Below are 21,254 nucleotides of genomic sequence, written 5' to 3'. Positions count from 1 at the left end.
ACACACACACACACACACACACACACACACAATTATTGCTCAAGTACAAGACCAACATATACTGGTACTTACTCTAAAAAAACCTTGCAGTAGGGGAGATTTAACAGTATTTTAGTGCTTGTATCCACGTGGTTGTACGTTTACCTGAGCCTTAGCCCAGATCTTCCAGTCCAACAGGATTTCGGAGAGGAGTTTGAGGTCCTGGACGATGGCGGTGGACTCCACATCCAGGTGGAAGTGTCCATCCTCCCCTAGAGTCAGAATGGCGTCACTGCAGCAGCCGTCCAGTAATGTCTGAAAGGACAAAGGGATTTCTATACAAAATATTTTTTTTCTAGCCTTTTTGATAGGACAGTGGAGAGTGGAAATGAGTGGGAGAGAGATGGGGAGTTGGCTCGAGAAATGACCTCAGGCCGGACTCCAACCTGGATCCTCGTGTGCACGGAACCCGTGAGTGGTATGGGGTGCTGTCGCTTGAGCCACAGTCCCAAAAGGATGATTTAAAACATATATATGAGGCTTTTGCATTTAATTGGGATAGGACAGTAGAGTTTGACAGGAAATGAGTGGGAGAGAGAAGGGAGGAGGACCAGGAAGTGACCACAGGTCGGAATGGAACCCTGGTCCCCATGGACACTCAGAGCCGGATGTGGTCAGGATGCTACCACTTGCGGCACAGCTCACCCAGACAAAAGGAAGAATAATGGGTTGTGATGACTGATGATAATGGGTTGTGATAACTGATGTGAATTCATTCCATCCCAGTCCAGTCTCCCTCAGTATTGTCCTATAACCCTACAGGGCTGTGTTGGGTCTTCACAGACATTGTGACGCTCCCCCTCCATTCTTTTCTATCTGTTTTCTAATGTCCTTTGGGACCTCCCAAAAGTCCATTCCTGTCCACTTTGCATCCTAACGCTGCATTACGATACAGTCGTTTGGTTTGCATCGTCCTCCCTCAAATGCATTGACCTGGCTTCCTCATAACAGCACATCATGTGTACAGTAACTAACAGTAACTAACCTATTATCTAGCTGGATTCACACACACACATTGGGGTTGTCATTTGAGCCTAGGGTTTAGGACCCATATAAATATTGATAATGCTTCATGACTTCTGCCTTGCAGAGTGACTATAGGTTCAAAGAGATACGCCTCAGTTGTCTCATGGGATGCCAAACCAAACATACTGCTTTGTCAATACAATTACCTACTCACACAGAGAAATCCTATTTTTATTGACTGGAGCAAAACGCATTTGGTAAAAAAAAAAAACAGAAACTAATAAACCCAACCTGTATATACTTGCACCAAGGGGTGGATTTAACAAATATCCAACCCACAGATGCCGGATGCCTAATGCTGTTTTCTGGCAGGCTATTCAGCCACACTGGCACGTACAGAGGGACATGTCAGCCTGACGTAATGACAGGGTTGGTTGATTTGGTTAGCGCAGGCTGGGGCCAAAGCGTCTGATAGCATTAGCGTCTCAGTTAGCATAGCCTGCAGCTAGCCAGGCAGGCTGATAATGAGGCTGGATTTCTCTTGGGAAGTGTGTAAAGTGATCACATACAGTGCACATGACAGCAGGGGGACCAGCGGCCTGCGCTCCCTTTGTTGTTGGCTTTAGTGCCTTTAATCCGATAGGACAGTGAAGAGAGTGACAGGAAGCAAGTGGGTGGGACCAGGAAATGACCCGGTAGGCACTCAAACCTGGGTCCCTGTGGACCCGCACCTGGTATGTGCGCTGTAGCAAGTTGCGCGCGCAGCACCCCCCCCCGCCCCCAGTGTTTTGAGATTTCCCAGTCTTGCTGAGTAGTAGTAGTCAGGTTCCACAATGCACACAAAAAACATTTTCTCGATTTTCTGGCTTGTATTAAATGGAGCAGTCATACTATGATATCATTTGGTTGTAGAGATGCATTCCATGTCTCCCTTCAGTCAACAAGCTGAAGCGGAAACAAGCCATTCAGGAAAATAATCACCACACTCTACGTGCATGTGTATTCATTAGAGAGCTTGCCTATGCACACAACAACACGTTGAGAGTACACAAAAAATCCAAACAGTTCCAGACCAATGCATCAATTTCAGAGTTAAACAGTAGGGGCTCATTAATGGAAAAAGCCAGAGATAACAAAAAATGTCAAGTAAACAGTTCACAAGGGGCCTCTCTGCAGTACCCTTGAAGCCCAGTAGGCCACACTGTTGAACACAAATCAACACTGTGAACATGAACCACAACAAAGAGTGAAGAAGATACTTCTATGCTCTTTAGCCACAACAGCACAGCGTTTCAGTAGACATGGCTGGGTGTTGAGAAACATTGATTGCTGGTGAGCTGTGCTTGAGGCCAGCCAGGCTCACCTTGAGAATGTGGTATCCCACGATGCACTTGGACTTGATGAGGACCTGGTGAATCATGGAGTAGCCGTTGTAGCATTCCATCTCGTGTGTGCGGTGGTGGTTGAACTTGACCAGGGACAGGAGCACCTGCAGGGCCAAAGCCTGGGTCTTCTCACAGTCACTCAGCTCCACAGTCTGGGGATAGATAGATAGATAGATAGATAGATAGAGAGAGAGAGATGAAATAAAGTGAAACAAACAAAGTGAAAAAAAAAGATGCAGAAGAGGCAGAGAAATATAAACAAGGTGAAAGTGAAAGAAAGATGGGACAGACGCATAACATACACAAACAAGAAAAAGAGAATTGCAAGAGTATCTTTTGGAAGGAGAGCTCATGCAATATGCAGTGTGTGGGAACTCCCATATCAGACCTGAAATGTTGAACTTATAGCACTGTAGTAGCAAAATCTACCGCAATCTAATCTTTGCTTTGAGGAAAAGATCATCACTACAAATCAGGTTACAATCTGGGCAAGCTGTACCATAACATGACATTTCCCTGGAGAAAAAAAAAAAATCAGTGAACTATGAGGAGTGGATAAAAGGAATAGAAAGGGCCGGGGAAGGGTTTAAAATCAGCCGACGTTACAGGAACTTGGCTGAGCGTATCCTGGCACTGTCCATCTCCTGACCCCTGCCCCCTCCTGGATATTACAGTGATAGCAGATCCACTAAGCTGGAAATGTCATTAAAGCCCAGCCCCATGACCAAAAAACTAATCCTTACGAGGGGTGTCCAGGGGTAACGAGCAAGTAGAAGAAATGTGACTAGGTACAATGGGTAAGGGTTTCACCTGTTGAGGAGTGATTAAAAATAAGCATAAAAGTACTGATGAATGCTGTCTTTAATTCAAAAACTATATCCACTTAGAGGAGGATTCAGCACCCAGTCCGGTTTAGATGAAAGCGTTATTCCTTATTTTTTACGGTATGGTAAAAGGTGTGGTATGGTGAAAGGTGTGGTATGGTGAAAGGTGTGGTATGGTAAAAGGTGTGGTATGGTAAAAGGTGTGGTATGGTAAAAGGTGTGGTATGGTGAAAGGTGTGGTATGGTAAAAGGTGTGGTATGGTATGGTAAAAGGTGTGGTATGGTGAAAGGTGTGGTATGGTAAAAGGTGTGGTATGGTGAAAGGTGTGGTATGGTAAAAGGTGTGGTATGGTAAAAGGTGTGGTATGGTAAAAGGTGTGGTATGGTGAAAGGTGTGGTATGGTAAAAGGTGTGGTATGGTAAAAGGTGTGGTATGGTAAAAGGTGTGGTATGGTAAAAGGTGTGGTATGGTGAAACAGTCTTTCGTACCCGGGCGAAGAGGAAGACAAAGTTGCCCGTGCCGCCAATCTTGTGCAGAACGCTGTGAAGGTCGTGCGGCTGGCTGGGCTGCAGAGATCGCAAGGTGTGGGGCTCCAACACGGAACTCTGCACCTCCTTGGAGCTGAAGGGCCGCTGGGACACCACAGTTTTGGCCTGGCCCTTCAGACGGATCACCGGCTCGTAGATGGTGTATGTGCCGGGGCTGCTGGGAGCAAACACCACCGCCAGGTTCTCCTGAAAGGTGGAGGTGGAGGTGTAGGCATGCATACAGACACACACACAAAGACATAAGCAGAGCACAACACAATACACACAAACACATAAGCAGAACCACACACACACACAAAGGTCACAAGCTAACTATTATTAGAGCAAAGTTTCTCCTTCGACCTCAAGTCTTTCAAGTCATTTTTGGCAACCGCCCACACCAAGATCTCCCCAGCATGTCATTGTGTTGTCAAGAGAACACCAAGCCCCCGTCACATGATCACAATCAGCTGCAACTTCTTAAACAAGTGACACAACACAACCTGCCTGATAATTAATACCTCAGCGTTGGAAAGGGTGCAGCTAGGTGCCATGCAATTACAAAAGCAAAAGAAAAAAAGCTGAATTTATAAGTAGAATGTATGGGTTCTTCCTATTCTTTGGGCATTATAAAATAAAGATAATCAATCTATGCAAATTTCTTAATAATTTATAATTTCAGAATAATTTCACATTGTTCTGACTCACCATGAGCTGTGAAGTGTCCATGTCACTGTTTCTCATGAGCAAATCCCGGACTTGCTCACACTGTAGACCCTCCTGTGTGACGTATTTGGAAAATGTCCCTCTGGGCTTGCCATACTTGCAGGGCATGATGGAGGTGAGGTCAGGCCCACTGGCATACAGATAGAAGGCTTCGTCTGTGTCGATTCTGGAACCTACAAAGTGCACACACACACATACACATGCACACACACACACACACAAATACAGTATGGCTCTTGCTGTTGTTTGGCTAAGGGCCACTAAGGGTGCACCAAACTGTTGGCCTGAGACTGCAGGAAGGTGCTTGAGAGATAGAGAGATAGATAGATAGATAGATAGATAGATAGATAGATAGAGATGGAATAAAGTGAAACAAACAAAGTGAAAAAAAAAGATGCAGAAGAGGCAGAGAAATATAAACAAGGTGAAAGTAAAAGAAAGATGGGACAGACGCATAACATACACAAACAAGAAATAGAGAATTGCAATAGTATCTCTTGGAAGGAGAGCTCATGCAATATGCAGTGTGTTCTGGATAACGGGATAAGTGTAGTTTGTGTCAAAAGATGAGAAGAGTCTATGTGGTTGCCATACTTGCAGTATGGCTCTTGCTGTTGTTTGGCTAAGGGCCACTAAGGGTGCACCAAACTGTTGGCAGTATGGCTCTGGCTGTTGTTTGGCTAAGGGCCACTAAGGGTGCACCAAACTGTTGGCCTGAGACTGCAGGGAGGTGCTTGTGCACGTTTAATGGCATTAGTGCATTTCACAGGTTGGGGAACGAGTGCACCAAAGCCATTCATGGCAAATTAAGAGTGACAAGGCGGCCATTCTGTTGGCAGCATTCCTCCTGGGCTCAAGAATGCTTAGAATCCTGCCACTCTGGCAGGGGCACAGGGCAGCACGAACACAACACAACGCAGTGCAGGGCCTGCCTGCCTACCTGTCTATCTACCTATCTATTCAGCTGTCTGTCTTTTCTTTCTGCTCGCGTGTCTGTGTCTGCGTCTGCGTCTGTACTGCCAGCCATCTGTCTGTCTGTCTGTTTCCCTTGATGTCGATCCGGCTCTCTGTCTGTCTAGGTTAGGTATTTGCCTGCCTGTTGGTATGTCTGTCTAGGCTAGGTGTTTGCATGCCCGTTGGTCTGTCTGTCTGTCTGTCTGTCTGTTTCCCTTGATGTCGATCGTTCTCCCTGTCTGTCTAGGTTAGGTGTTTGCCTGTCCATTGGTCTGTCTTGCTGACTGTTTCTCTCTCCCAACCGGCGTGCTACACCACAAAAACAAACCCTGAGCAGCGCGGTCACATGCCACAGAGCAGCTTACACAAAGCGCGCGCAGAGAGAGAGAGAGAGAGAGAGAGAGAGAGAGAGAGAGAGAGAGAGAGAGAGAGAGAGAGAGAGAGAGAGAGAGAGAGAGAGAGAGAGAGAGAGAGAGAGAGACAAGCATACTGTGATTTCATTATTTACGAGCGACATTAATGTTTTAAATGGAGTGCAGGAGACTCGGGTTCTACGACAGAGCCACAGAAACGCTGCCAACGGGGACTGCTTGCATAAGTGATTCTGAAGGGCGAAATCTGAGGTGTAAAGAGATATTCATTAAGTATTCATGCCAGCCATATGACCCGTTATGAAAACAAAGCAGATTCTTCCACAGTTGGCAGAAATATCACATTTTGGGGACACAAGGCAAAGGCAGGGAGGGTCAGCATGCAGATGGGAGTTAGTAGATGAAATTCAAGTCAATCCAAAAAATTAATCAGACAGACTTGTGTTACAAATCTCCAGCTACAATCCACAGCAAAAAGGCCAGCAATTAGTAAAATGTTCACACTGGTCAAACCCATTGTAGCAGCAAAAACAACAGCTACAATTCACTATCCTGTTTCAATCACTGCCAGAGCTTCTTTCTAGGCCACTGTCCAGTAACAAGCACCATGCATCACGTTTTTGATGCAAGTTGGCAATCTCTAATGTATGCCACAGAAACACTCTTCTTGCAAGAAAACATTTGTGTTAAGCTGTCCCTGCAAACTCGAAAAAAGCGAGTACTTTGGTAATTTTGCTAAGCTTTTCACACCAATGACAAACCTTGAACTGAACATAGCTGTGGTGCTCTGATGTGAGCGACTGATTTTCTCAGGTGACCCTTCCAAAGCCCTACTCCTGTGGCCAGTTTAGGTCCACGTTTCTCCAATTGCTCCCCTGGATTCATTGAGACGTATGAGGCATATTGAATGGCAATGAAAAACGCATGGGAGGTTATAACAAAATACAGTGAGGATCATATCGTACCATTGAAGAGTAGCATAGTACCCATATCCCAGCGTGCACCTGGCTTGGGCACGTCCTCCGACGCGTGCAGGCAGTGTCCCAGCATGCAATAGGTCTTGTTGCTGTCTGACGACAGGCTGGACTTCCTGGGTAGCATGTAGTCTAGTGACAACTCACACTTCCTGTATTAGGCAAAACAGAAAGAGCAAACAAGGTCAACTGCTGTTACTGTAAAAATAGAAGATCTGTTTTCATCTTTGGTGGCTGTATTAAGGCCAGACTGGGTGGGTCATGTGTTTGACCCAGGGCTGAGGACATCTTTATCTTATCAGCAGGACTAATCATGCTCTGGGTGCAGAACCTATGTAAAGCAGTTTGGGGTCTTTTTCTTACTCCTATGAAAATATCTGAAAACTGAGGTCAGTGGACAAATTGAATCAACGTCAGTGATTATGACCGGGGTCATAAAATGTCAACAACAAAGCAACAACACAAAAAAGGGAACCAACGATACCAAACATTTCCAACATTAGCCCATTGCTCTCAGCATGACCACTCAACTAACACCGACGTCATCCTCTCAGCATGACCACTCAACTAACACTGACGTCTGCCTCCCCTCAACACTTACAGCGCACACAACTCAGCGAGTGTGCATGTGTGTGCACACACTCACACACACAGACTCACACGCACACACACCGTCCCCCGCGTGCTCCTCACCTGACGCCACACACCCACATGACCACGCGTCCGTGGATGTTCTTCTTGCCCTCGGGCTGCTGCGTGTAGGTGAAGCTGAGGTGCTGCCACTGGCCAGGGGTCAGCAGACCCTCCCCGGTCTCCGCCTGGGCCAGCAGGCCCGCCTTCATCTCGTCGTTGGGGTCAATGCAGATCCTGGAGCCAGGGGGATGGACGAAGAGGAACACATGAGAATGGAATCAGTGGATATGCACCTTCATTCATTCATTCGTTCCACATACACATATACATATACCAGCGGAGGGGTCTTACTTGGCCCTGAAGGGAAGCTTCCCGATAATGACCAGTGTTCTATACATTATCCTGCTTATAGGCCTACTTGGCAAAACGAAAAAATAAACTCCACATGATATGTCTCTAAATGTTTGTTACTGTTTCGTCATGGCTTTTGCTGAGAAACAAATAGTTTGCAACACACATTGAACTTGAATCATTGCAGCAATTATAGCAGTGTGAAGAGCCGTACAATAACATACAGTATATGCATACAGCATTGTGGTCTGTTACGTAAGGGATTATTTACGGTATCATTATCGGAAAATAAGTCCAGAACGAGCGGAGCGATGTTGCATAGCAACATCTTACCTGCCGACTTCCACTTTCAATGAAGTTCCATTGTGGACTACTCGCAGAATGACATGAAGGGCGTGAGACAGAAGCGCAAAATCCGTTGCCATTGACAGTGGCCATTATTTATTTTGCAGTGATCATTATACACAATTTTCCGACTTCCGAACGTTGAAGGTCTGTTCATGTTAATGGAACTTTCTACAGCATTCTGAAGAGCCATATAATAAACCCATATCACTACCATATACAGCTTGCTGTCTGCTACGTGTCTTCCTTGTCAATTATGTAGTCATTGTTACTTTTGGACAGTATTTGTTGCTATGTGAAGCAACCTTGGCTTTGAGAAAAGCTTTATTTGAATAAAAAAAAAAAGATTAATCTTAATGTTATATGCCTGACTGACACACAGATAATGGGTAAAAAAAGACATGCACATACTGGCCACTTGGATATGTGCTGGATTAAAAACATCTAGCAAGGTTGAAAAATGGTGAGATTTCCAAACTAAAGACTTCTGTGAATTTATTTTATGAGCCAATCTTATTTTTTGGCAAAATAATTTTAGGAGCTGTTCCGTGTGTGGATCTTTCCATTTTTCCTCGTGACTGGCACAGACAAAACATTTTCCCCCAGTCTTGGACTTTGACACTGATGTCTGCACATCGATGCAGATGATCAAGGTGAAGTCAATGAAAGTCACTCTTGCAGTTGCTCTGAACAAGTCAAAGCAGAGAGGAAAAAAACACCCAGGCGACTGAGGAGAGTGAGGAAAATCCCTTCATGGAGGACAGCCTATAGACTGCAGATCAATACCAATACCAGCTGAATGTCAGGCGAGCGGATGGCAGAGCTCAGAGACGACAGCTGATCTGGATTACACCTGACCTATCCAGCTGGGCAGCATGTGTTAACAGCATCTGCAGACACAGCAGACGAGGTGTAAGCTGCTGGAGACTCAGCGGCCGCCGGCCGGTCAGTGCGTACCTGAAGGTGAAGACGCCGGTGGAGAGGCTGGCCCACACCTGCAGCATCAGGGCTTTGGAGCCCATGGAGAAGACGTGGAAGAGGCCGTCGTCTGTCGCTTTCTCCACAGACACAGGGGCAGCTGTCTGGGTTTCGGATGCCGGCGCAGACTCCTCTCCTGGAGCAAAGGTGCGGTGATGTAGATTCAAAAAAGCATTCACATGAATAGAGACTTACGTAAGTGCTAACTTGTCGGGCCGTTTTCCCATTAGCTTAGCCCTAGACTGACAGAAAACTTTGATGAAAATCTTCACTGAAAAAAGCTTTTGGTCTAGGGACTAGGATTTATCCACGCATGGGAAACTGGTTGGTAATGCTTTGAGTCAATAATTCAATTCAGTTGAATTTCTCTGTGGAATTACATTAATGCTGTTGTGTCTGGGTTGGCTGGGTCTAGGCTGAAAACCCATCAAAACTGAGAGAACCATACAGCCCAAGTGTGTAATACACACTCCTACATCACACAGGCTCCGAATGACATATACACACACACACACACACACACTGCTGACTGCCATAAAGATGATCATACATGAGACATGAGGCAACTCTCTTGAGCAATCATATTACCGGTTCTGATGTTCTGACTGGATGATCATAACACACAATGTCTGCTGGTGATTCTTCTAGATATGTGTTGCATAACATCAGTGGGAAAGTGCCAGAACAACATCAGCAACGCTAGCAACATGACTTCAAAAGCTGATGTTTACAATAAGACTTGGAGCACGGTCCACAGGCACTGGATTTGCTTGTGATTGAGAATAAAGACAAAAACAAAACAGTAAACAATCCTATACAACCCAATGGATGGTTTAGGAGGGGATCACACTGGCCAGCGGCAAGCGGCAGGTTTCCTATTGTTCTCTATGGTTCGGCAGCGGAAACTACTGTATATGGATTCTTCCTGTGGCACACACTGTTTGGGAACCACTGGTTTTAGGGGCATCTGTTTAGATGGAGTTCCCTTGTCCAGGCTCTCACCTCTTTCTACAGGACTCTCCTCCTCATCCTCCGACCTCAGTGCCTTCATCCAGAGGGCGGTGCTGAAGCCGCTTGCCATGTGAGGCCAGCAGTTCTGCCCCATCAGGGGCAGATGCAGGGGCGCGGTGTGCCAGGGGGAGGCGCGCAGGTGCCCCAGACGGCCCTCCGACCCCGTGGACGACTTGCTCCTCCACAAGCCGCCCACCCCTACACCCACGCCCTTCCCCCCGGCTGCCCCGTTGGGCCTGAGGCCTGGGGAGGCCCCGCCGGCCGCAGGCAGGCCCAGCACGGTGGGGAAGGAGAGGAAGTGTAGCGGCTGCAGGCACATGTTGGCCTGGACGATCTGCAGAAGGCCCCGTAGCAGCACCTCCTGAGGGGGGAGAGAAGACAGCAGATAAGACCGCAGATAAGACACATGTACAGGCACAGAACAATAACAAGACACTTAGAAAGTAGCTGCATGATGAGTAGGTAAGAGATGATATATTAGATGAATATATTTAGGTTGAATGCCATATGGCGTTGCGGTTTGTTAGAGTCTTCAGCACTCAACGTTTCTGTTCGGGTTAGCGCACCCTTAGTTCAGGGCCCATACATCCGGCCTTGTGAGCACAAGGGGCATTTTTCACCGGGGATCCCACAACGCACCATGTAGTTTGGAATCAATTTAAAAAGGGACGCTTTAATGCTGCCTGAGAACTGGAAGAGGAGAGACCTGATGACTCACTGCAGGGGCTAATGTACTGTGTTTAAGTGTAGCAACAAATCCCACAAACAAAATGTCAAGCCATATTTAGGACTGAACTACAATGTACATTGTTTGCTGACTGCAAGGGGGGAAAAAAGACAAAAGGTCTCCTTTGTCCATGTTATTTGTACGTGGATTACTAATGGATTTGATGACTGACATTTTTGTATGATCCCAGACACTCCAGTTATTTGAAGCTGTTGCTGGCTGTAGTTGTTGCCAAAGCAACAAGTCCACGATCTTAACCCTGCCTAAGAGCATGCATGTTTAATTTAACTAGATTACATCACTGATCCCACTACTTTGTACAGGAAGCTCACCCTCTATTTTGCCCTTACAGGAGGACATTCACTCTACCAAATCAAGCTCCTTTGCAAGGATGATTGAAAAGCTTGGAAAATGCCTGACTACTACAGTATAACCAAGATATGAATTCTGTCAGATCATTCATGTAAAGGTCACTAGTCACTGTTCCGTAGTGAAAAAATGTGCTCTGTCTGGCCATTGCCCTCAACAGACTTGCAGCAGGCCTGTACAAATGTCATGTAGGACCACAGAGGAGCTGGATCGATACATCTATAGTCTCTGTTTTGTGCTTAAGGAAGTTGTTTTTGGATATGTCGGCTGCTAACGACACTGGAGAGACTACCTACAAGTCTGAACATTTATACTGACACTGACAGTGTAATTAACTTATACATCCATCCAGTCTGTGCTCCCAGACAGGCATTCAGAACTCAACAATCATGTTATCTGGGGAGCAGCTCTCATTAGTCGAGGAAATAATAAAAGCAGACGACTAATTTCTCTTTCAGACAGCTTGCGGACGAGGGGATATTCAGGTGTGGATGATCGTGTTTGCCCACAGTCATAAAGGTGCACACCAGACGGCTAATGAATTTGACTTAAGGCTCCCAAGAGACCTTCATTAGCGCTGCAGTGATGAAAACACACAGCGCTATCCTAATTGGGGACAGGGGGGTACTGGATGACATCACACGGGGTACTTGTGTGTGTGTGTGTGTGTGTGTGTGTGTGTGTGTGTGTGTGTGTGTGTGTGTGTGTGTGTGTGTGTGTGTGTGTGTGTGTGTGTGTGTGTGTGTGAGAGAGAGAGTGAGGGTGTGTGTGTGTGTGTGTGTGTGTGTGTGTGTGTGTGTGTGTGTGTGTGTGTGTGTGAAAGAGTGAGAGTGAGGGTGTGTGTGTGTGTGTGAAAGAGAGTGAGGGGTGTGTGTGTGTGTGTGTGTGTGTGTGTGTGTGTGTGTGTGTGAAAGAGTGAGAGTGAGGGTGTGTGTGTGTGTGTGTGTGTGAGAAAGAGAGTGAGTGAGGGTGTGTGTGTGTGTGTGTGTGTGTGTGTGTGTGTGTGAAAAAGAGTGAGAGTGAGGGTGTGTGTGTGTGTGTGTGTGTGTGTGTGTGAAAAGAGTGAGAGTGAGGGTGTGTGTGTGTGTGTGTGTGTGTGTGTGTGTGTGTGTGTGTGTGTGTGTGTGTGTGTGAAAGAGTGAGAGTGAGGGTGTGTGTGTGTGTGAGAAAGAGAGTGAGAGTGAGGGTGTGTGTGTGTGTGTGTGTGTGTGTGTGTGTGTGTGTGTGTGTGTGTGTGTGTGTGTGTGTGTGCGATACGATGGCACAGGCAGCTCCGATGAGGAGGGATTAAGGACAGCATGGCAGTTATGCCCTGCAGCGCCCAAACCCAGCTTGACTCACAGTCGATCATAAAAACACTGGACTATTAAATCCATGGCGGAGAGGGACCAGTATTTTGGCTTTTTCGCAGTCCAATAGAAAAATTCTTCTGCCGAATGAAGTGACTGGCCAATATAAAATCCCATACATTTACAAAACAAACACTGTAAAACTCAACATGAAATATCCAGATGAGTTGAGGAAAGACAGACCACCTGTTGAGGCGAGAGGGCAGATAATAGCCAGTGGAGATCAATGTTATCATAAAATACATCATATAAGAGTCATTTCAATAAAAGTACAGGGATGGGAGGTATGCCTATGCTGGTGGGTCAGCATTTTGGAACTTCTCTGTGCACACGCACACGCAAACACACACGCACACACACATGAGATACAACCTCCCAGAACCTGGGAGCACTGCGGCTTAATGACACATGTGCACAATGACTACTCTATGGAAGAGTATGCATGGGGATCACAGACATAACAAAAGCAGAGAGAGAAAGAGAGAGAGAGAGAGAGAGAGAGAGAGAGAGAGAGAGAGAATTAAAATAATGGGACACAGAAGAAACAAGAGGCATAAAGACAAGCAAGGAGGAAATGAGAGGGAGAAAGCGAGAGAAAGAAAGAGAGAAAGATGGAGGGAGCGAGTTTGGTTATGGTGTCGTGTAGTGTGGTACTCACGGTGGGCGGTGTCTTCTCCAGGAAGAGACGAACCAGCAGAGCCAGTTCCTCAGCCGTGATCCGCTCGCTCACCATGGCAACCAGGAGGTCCACCAGCACAGATTGGCACTCTGAGAGGGATAGAGCAGGCAAGCCTCAAATAACGCAAGCGCGGAAGGACACTCACACACACACGGATGGACACACACACGGATGGACACACGCACACTCACACACATGGATGGACACAAACACACATGCAGATAATACGACACACACATATACATAGACACACACACACACACACCTCACTGGGGTACACAGACACACACACAGGCATACAGTATGTTCGCCCTCACATAATCATGTGCATCCACACCCACATACTGCAGCAGCCCAGGTCTCCATGAGCACTACTGCCTCAGGGATAGAGGGGCTCCATGAGCACTACTGCCTCAGGGGTAGAGGGGCTCCATGAGCACTACTGCCTCAGGGGTAGAGGGGCTCTGTGGCTTCGGACAGCAGCTGGAGCCGGCCAGTTGTTAGATTACACAGAGCATGGACAATACAGTCACAGCCATGCAAACACACACACACACACAAACAGGAACACAGAGACACATGTACCCTGACACACACACACACACACAAAGAGATACATGCACCCAATCCACCATACAGACACACACACAAATACAAATACCAACACACAACACACACACACGCAAACACAACACACCCACTTATGTGACGAGAGAGAAAAGACTCCAACCTTCATAGCAGGGGTCCGACTGGCTCAAGATGTTCTGGAAGCCTGTGAGAATGGTTTTCACAGCGCCCTGCGGAGGCGACGGGACACTTTTAAAACCCAGTCGTTCCAAATGCACACAAAAAAAAATCTGAGCCGTGATCATAACACAGCAAATGACAGTGACTCACAGAGTTTTATGAGGACAAGTCCAGGAGATGGTCATTACAGGGCAGCACATTTCCACTTGACTTAACTTAGGACCAAATCACCGTGCAGAGTATGGTCTCACATAATGACACTGACATAATGGCAGGGTTCCCTCTCTAAGCCAAATGTAAAATTCCCTGACTTTTCCCTGACAAAAATCCTAAAGTAAATGATGCTAAGCTAGGCAAACAGTGTGAGACTGGGTTGTTATACACAGAGGGAAGAGATGGGTACGTACAGTACGTATCCTCTAATCAAACTCTGGGGTAGACTGCAAATAAGCTCATTTCCCAAAAAGCTGCCGTGTTTAGGACCTTTAGGCGGGGATCACATCAGCCAGCGGCAAGCGGCAAGCGTAACGCAACGCTCAGACCATAATAAGTTATCTCGTTCCTAAGCAACACAAACGGTTTGTGAATCGCTCACGTTGCGATTTGAAAGTTGAACCAAGTTCAACGCTCGCTCAGTTTGTCCAACGCGTTAAGCCAGCGTTGCCACTGTTCCGCTGCCGAACCATAGAGAACAATAGGAAACCTGCCGCTTGCCGCTGGCTAATGTGATCCCCGCCTTAAGGCGTCATGAGAGTTTACTCACTGCACCACTACTGTACCCATGTGTTATTATGTAAAACTGAGTCTACTAACCTGTTTGTAAAACAGTGTGATGTGTACACAAATCAACATGATATTGTATAATCTCTATATATGTGCGCATGCGTGTGTGTGTATTGGCATGCACAGACACATGTAAGGGAGAGTACGGACCTGCTTGTAGAGCAGCGCAGCGTTGCGGTGGTTGCTGTGCATGGCTGCCAGAAGGCTTTGCAGGACGTGGCCGAGTACGTCGAGGTCGGGCGAGCCGGCAGCCAGCAGCTGCAACTCCATGGTGCAGATCTCTGGGAAGAGCAGCAGCCCACGGCCGGGGCCCTCGGCCAGCGCCGGCGGCCCAAACGCACATTCCCCCAGCGGGGACGCCTCCACCTTCACTCCTGGAGAAGACAAACACACCGACTTAGATACAAACACAGACACAGACACAGACTAGTGCTGCCGCGATTAGTCGACCATGAAAATTAGTCGACGGCAATTTTTTTAGTCGAAGAGTCGTTTTACTATTGACCGCCTATTTGTTTTGGTCTCAAACGGCTCACTGTAATGTTATATTAATTAACTCTATGTTATTAACTCTTGAAACGTACAATGACTTTCTTTGGATGTCAAACAGGCTAAAACTTTGGCAGTCATGTTTTAAACCCCGCTATGCACTGCACTCAAACTGTACGCCAGCAGCAAAGCTGCGTGCCTGCCTGCTTTCAGCCCAATTCATTATTAGGCAGAGCTAAGTGGGGGGAGCTAAGCTAGTAGGTTACGATAGTCCAGACTCTGACTAATATAGTATTGTGGAAATTGAAATAAATGAAGTGAAGAGTCTCTCACGGTGACAACGCAACGGCGTGTCATTACTGTAATTCATTCATACCAAAAAACGTTACAACGAACGTGCCGCAGCCCGTGATATCAACAATCAAGGTGCGCGTCATTTCCCATGGTCAATAAGTCACGAGGCATATTTTTTTTAGAGTTCAAGCCAACTGATAAAGTGAGGTAACCTATGTGGTAAGACACGCAAAATGGCTGTAGCCTACTTGCTTTGAACATGCTGATGCTAAGTCCTCAACTCCTGTCGCCTTTCAAAGTCCAGCGTTTCTCAAACTATGGGCCGCGCGGACCAGCACCGGCCGTAACGTGGACACTGCTGGTCCAGAGCCGCGGAGTGAAATTATTCCCGGGGCTTCATCTGATAATTTGCTGCGCAATGGATCAAGGAACCGCGGACCGACAGAAAAAGAAAACAAAAGTTTCTGCAATCAGTAGGAAATACTTGCTAATTTGGTGTCATCAAACATAGAGGCATACAATTAAATGGTGGTGAGCGTTCATTCAATGCGCGAGAGAAACTGAAACCACTTGATAACGTTGGTAGCAAAGCTCCAATTCAACCTATTGGAAGGCTATTATGAAACTACATTTAATAGAACAATGTGGATTTATGCAACTTCCAAAAAAACAGAGCACATACTACAATACACTATCTACAGTAGAGTATTGTATAGTCAAATTTGAATAACGTGGCCAAAAGCTTGTGGCATAATTAAATATGTCAATATTCTTTCCATTTGCCTACCTTTGTCCTCTGATGTGCATGTTTTCACAAAGTTTTTGTGAACAATGTTAGCACTTTAAACACTGGCTGCTTTGAAGTGCATGTATAACAATATAGCATAACAATAATAATTGTGATGTGATATAAGGATAATTTGATGGGGGGTGGGTTCATGTAGGTGGGCCCTATGACCCCAGAGTATGCCATGACCGGGCCTCAGGTCAAAGAAGTTGTCTATGTCCATGGCAACACTGGCTATATAAATAAAGTCTATCAAAGGTCTGACATTAGATCTGAAGGTAGCATTTTAAATGGGTGTTTTTTTTTAATACATAATGTTTTTGAACAGTTTACTTACAGTAATACAGCTTCTAACAAAAGTAATTATATATATATATATATATATATATATATATATATATATATATATATTATGTTTTCCCTTTAGTTGAGTTCAAAATAAAACGGACACAACAAAATAACAAACACTTGATTTAAAAAAAATAAAAAATTAGTCGCTAGATTAGTCTACTAATCGAAAAATTAGTCGAAAGATTAGTCGTTAGAAAATTAGTCGTTAGTGGCAGCACTAACACAGACACAGACACAGACAGGATTAGCCGAGGCTGGAGCAATGATGGAGTACACTTTCTATAGAGCCATACTGTAGGTAGTGCACACTTCCACTTCCAGCCCAGCTATTGAGATCTGCACCCTGCTGTAGTTCTCAGGCTCTCAGGAGCTCCAGGGCTGGGAGTGGCAGGCATGGGAGTCCCCCCACATGATTTACTAGTGACCACACACAGCGGCGGCCACAGTGCCTCTAGGAGCCATTTCATTAAAGACGGCCTCTCTCCCGCCCTCCTTCTTAAGATGTCTCTCTCTCTCTCTCTTTCTCTCCATCTTTGGCCATCAATCCATCTCTGTATTTCGCTCTCTTTCCAATCTCTCAGTCTTACTCTCTCCATGTCTCTCTCTCTCTCTCTCAAATCAATCTCCCAATAGTAAATCAAATAGCAGCAGCACCAAGGCCCCATCTGAATTACAGCCATGAATGTGTGTGTGTGTGTGTGTGTGTGTGTGTGTGACTGATGATACAACACACAGAAAAAAGCTTTAAACAATTACCTTTCTCTAGCCAAATTTCTCTATTCAAATCCAATTTGTATTTTCTGTTCATCTATTTACATAGTCATTAACTATTCCTATTTACATTCACAGATTTCTCAACGCTCTTTACACAGCCAAAAGCCAGAGGCCCTAAAGCCCTGCAAATGCAAACGCTTTCCTTCGGGCTAATGCGGACTCCAGGAGGGCACAAAGCCACGTGCACATGTACATGGCATGCACAAGCCGTGTGAGATCCCAGCTAACTTGCTAATGGGTGTTCTGTAACATAATCAGATTCGGTGCTTACTGGAAGCCACGTCATATGACATGATTACTGGGTGGACGACATCTATTAAATTCCAGTGGCCTGAAATTTAAGTCATGCACAAGAGAGTTACAGTTGCCAGCACAGAGAATAGGAGTAGCTGTGGAGGTTATTGACAGAAGTTCTCACTGCTGGGTCAAAACCTGTCTGAACGATTTCTTCATTAAAACCAGGGGTCTCTAATCAATAACCTATCCATCAAGTGCTTTCTGGTTCGATGTATGGCACACATACCCTACCATGTTAGAAAATAACAAAAACAAATCACTGGCACCAAAACCTGACAACTAAAGGTGCGTCCACACCAGTGATGATAATTATAAAACCAACTGAAACGATTATAAACTCCCACACTGACCAAGGATAAGGAAAGGCTTTCCTCATGGTCATGTATGCATATTATATGTTCAAAATACGATGGATTATGATTGGCTGTCAGGTTTTTATCGTTATCAAAATCGTTCTGAACGCGATTCCCAAAGATATCATTCTTCATTTCGTTATAATTACAATATCTGGTTTAGACGTTCTAATTAACGACAGTGATGCTTAAAACTATAGTTGTTATTGTTATTGTTAACAGTGTGGATGGGCCTTATCTCCAGTCCAAACATGTAAGGGAACCCGAGAAAGACTGTCCATCAAGCAGCAGACATGTTATCATCAGCAACAGGAAAATAAGTGGAGTCACACCCACCTCCGTCCACCCACCACTTTCAACCCACTGTATACCTTGGAAGAAAAAAAACGAAAAAACTGATCGCTATGAAGACACAAAATTAATAAAATGATCTGTGTTCAGGTCACAGTGCGGTGGTGTGTGTGCTGTTGTGTGCGCAACTGAACTGTCAAAAGTTCCAAGTCACAAGATTGTACTCATAAGGCGGCGGTCTGCACCGGCCTTACCTCATTGCCGGGGCCAGTGAACAATGCGTGCATTCTGGAAGACTGGAGGGACATGGAATGTGGCCCATGTGACCACCGCCAGGGGGATCAGAGCCAGAGAAACATCTCTCTCTCTCTCTCTCTCCCTCTCCCTCTCTCTTGGTTTCCCTCTCTCTGCTTCTCGCTCACTCTCTCTCTATCTATCTATCTCTCGCTATCCCTCTCTCCGCTTCTCTCTCATATACACACACCCCCTTTCTTTCTCTCTCTCTTCATCTCTCTACCTCTGGTTAGGTCGTCGTACTGATGTAACCCTGTGAGAATGTTTAAAAATTCTTAAATAAAGGAGTTTTTAACCTTTCCCTCTGTCTTACTCTCACACTCCCTTTCTCTCTCTCTCTCTCTCCTTGCCGATCTCCATCCCTCTGTCTTGTCTACCTGTCTACCCGTCAGATGGGAAACAGGCAGTGAGCTCACTGATGTTGTCTGTCAATGGCAACTCCACTCAACGTACAACCTTGTAAAGCAAAACAAATGGCATCAATCTACAACAATGCCAAGACAACTGCAACAACGGCAACATGTAGCCAACCACAAGACATTTTAAAGGTCTATTTCATTCAGCAGACAGATACTGAGCCACAGTCTTCATGGATGATGATCGTGTCTTATGCTGTGACTTCAGCTAACGAATACTGATGAATCAGGTTAAAGGCAGCCACTGAATGTTTGTATGATTGTGCACTCATAAAAAGCTTCAGATATCAAAATGAAATCCAACTACAATGAACAGAATCAGTATGCCAGTATACTGAAGAGATTATGTAGATACGTTCTAACCAAACAACTGCTAATTAAAACCTTTTTTCAGTGCTTCAGTGGTTAAGTCCTGGTCATCCAAAATTAATTTGATGCACTATTCAAGTGGTAGTGTAATATGTGCCTATGGATGCCCTGTTCAACTGGTAGTGTAATTTGTCTTAACTATCCAATGCATTCAGAGAGCAAGGTCCCAGAGGCTCAATTAATTTAGCTACCTATCAACACGTCTGCTACACCTGACAGAAATTAAAATAGAACATTCTCTCAGTTCTTAAGGCTTCTCCAACACACTATTCCAGAACTGAGAAACCAAGACACATCTCACTTTTGACAAAATAGACTGTAAAACAGAGATCTATTCACTATGCAACTGGAATCACAATGGTTTAAAAACTGTGTCAGATTTACAGCTTCCTATTGTGGTAGGTGAAATGTTAAATGTATTGATTTTGTTGCAGGTCTATTTTGGCACAGGTCTCATTTGGCCAGGCTTCTGGGCCAACAGCCACTGCCATTTTATTTATGGCTGTAAGTCAAACGACTCAGTTTCCTCAAAAGCATTGTTTTTAGGTCCTGTTTGTCATTTCATGGACGTTCCCTGAAGATGTGCTGAGGTGTGACAAAAACAAGAAAGAAAGACACTTGCATGGCAGTTCAATCTCCCCGGTGAGACGATCTAGTCAGTGATGCAATCTGAGAGAAAGTGGGAGAGGGAGAGGGAGAGAGAGAGAGAGACAGAGAGAGAGAGAGAGGAGAGAGAGAGAGAGAGACAGAGAGAGAGAGAGAGAGAGAGGAGAGAGAGAGAGAGAGAGAGAGAGAGAGAGAAAAGCTTGTGTTTCTCAACAACCTATGCCATCACGACGCACAGCGAACGCATTCAGCCATCGACATGCTCGCTAAAGCACTCCTGTGTGGCATTGCTCCAACAGACAAAACTGTCTGTGGCAAACGAAGACAAACACCACTAATCTAGTTATCAATCCCTCCCACCACCACCGGGTTGCACTTAAAATGCGCTACAAAAAAAATGCTTAGGGACATACTTAAAACGCACAAATGAGAACACTTTAAACTGGTTCCTCATGCTCCCCCTACTTCCATCAGCAGGTAAACAGAGAGAACAGAGCACATAAATAATAATAATAATAATAATAACAATAACAACAACAACAATACTAGAAATGCAATTCCAAGGAATTACCAGTGCATGAAAATGCTAAAGTTGTGATGTAAAATATCATGTATAGTTAAAACAGATAATACAGAGATGGTTACTACGGTGATGCTAGGATAGACATGGTGGTTGCATAGCTTAATAAAAGTTGATAATTTAAAACTAGACTGTTTAAAAGCTGAATGTAGATAGTTTAAAAGTTGTTGATAGACAGTAGATATTTTAAAAGTTGTTGATAGACAGCTAGTTTAATAGATAGTTTAAAAGTAGACCGTTTAAAAGTTGAAGGTAAATAGTTTAAAAGTTGTTGACAGACTGGAAGTTTAATGAATGTTGATATTCAAATATTTTAATGGCTGCGTATAGGTAGATATTTGACGATAACTGAAATTTGGAAAGGCTCTAATGTTTGCTAGCAGTTATGCTAAGATTTTTAACTATGCTAACCATGTTACTTAGCTAATGTTTTATAGTAGTGTTAGCAATGCTAACATGCTAACCATGTTACTTAGCTAACGTTTTCTAGCAGTTTTGTTAAACATGCTAACTATGCTAGCAATACTACTTAGCTAACTTAACTAATGTTTTCTAACAGTTTTGTTAAACATGCTAACTATGCTAGCAATACTACTTAGCTAACTTAACTAATG

The 21,254-nt window shown here is 45.1% G+C and overlaps 1 protein-coding gene across 8 annotated transcripts in view; it reads right to left on the bottom strand.

The window, feature by feature from the left end:
* lyst (lysosomal trafficking regulator) overlaps positions 1-21,254 on the bottom strand; it is a 125,223-nt gene that overhangs the window by 56,097 nt on the left and 47,872 nt on the right. For 5 of the 8 annotated variants that reach the window (XM_048268988.1, XM_048268992.1, XM_048268989.1 and 2 more), the window contains 12 exons: positions 14,890-15,113; positions 13,940-14,006; positions 13,189-13,298; positions 10,077-10,446; positions 9,054-9,210; positions 7,461-7,634; positions 6,759-6,919; positions 6,555-6,668; positions 4,451-4,641; positions 3,704-3,949; positions 2,369-2,542; positions 145-294 (listed from right to left, as the gene is read on the bottom strand). In XM_048268988.1, the coding sequence (XP_048124945.1) occupies positions 145-294; positions 2,369-2,542; positions 3,704-3,949; positions 4,451-4,641; positions 6,555-6,668; positions 6,759-6,919; positions 7,461-7,634; positions 9,054-9,210; positions 10,077-10,446; positions 13,189-13,298; positions 13,940-14,006; positions 14,890-15,113 (2,138 nt within the window). The remainder of the gene's footprint in view (positions 1-144; positions 295-2,368; positions 2,543-3,703; positions 3,950-4,450; positions 4,642-6,554; positions 6,669-6,758; positions 6,920-7,460; positions 7,635-9,053; positions 9,211-10,076; positions 10,447-13,188; positions 13,299-13,939; positions 14,007-14,889; positions 15,114-21,254) is intronic. The other 3 variants (XM_048268991.1, XM_048268995.1, XM_048268996.1) reach the window with 1 other exon arrangement.

Source organism: Alosa alosa, chromosome 18 (genome assembly GCF_017589495.1).
Source record: "Alosa alosa isolate M-15738 ecotype Scorff River chromosome 18, AALO_Geno_1.1, whole genome shotgun sequence".
Lineage (NCBI taxonomy): Eukaryota > Metazoa > Chordata > Actinopteri > Clupeiformes > Clupeidae > Alosa > Alosa alosa.
The sequence above is the reverse complement of the archived record's forward strand: the minus strand, read 5'-3'. Positions and strand labels throughout refer to the sequence as shown.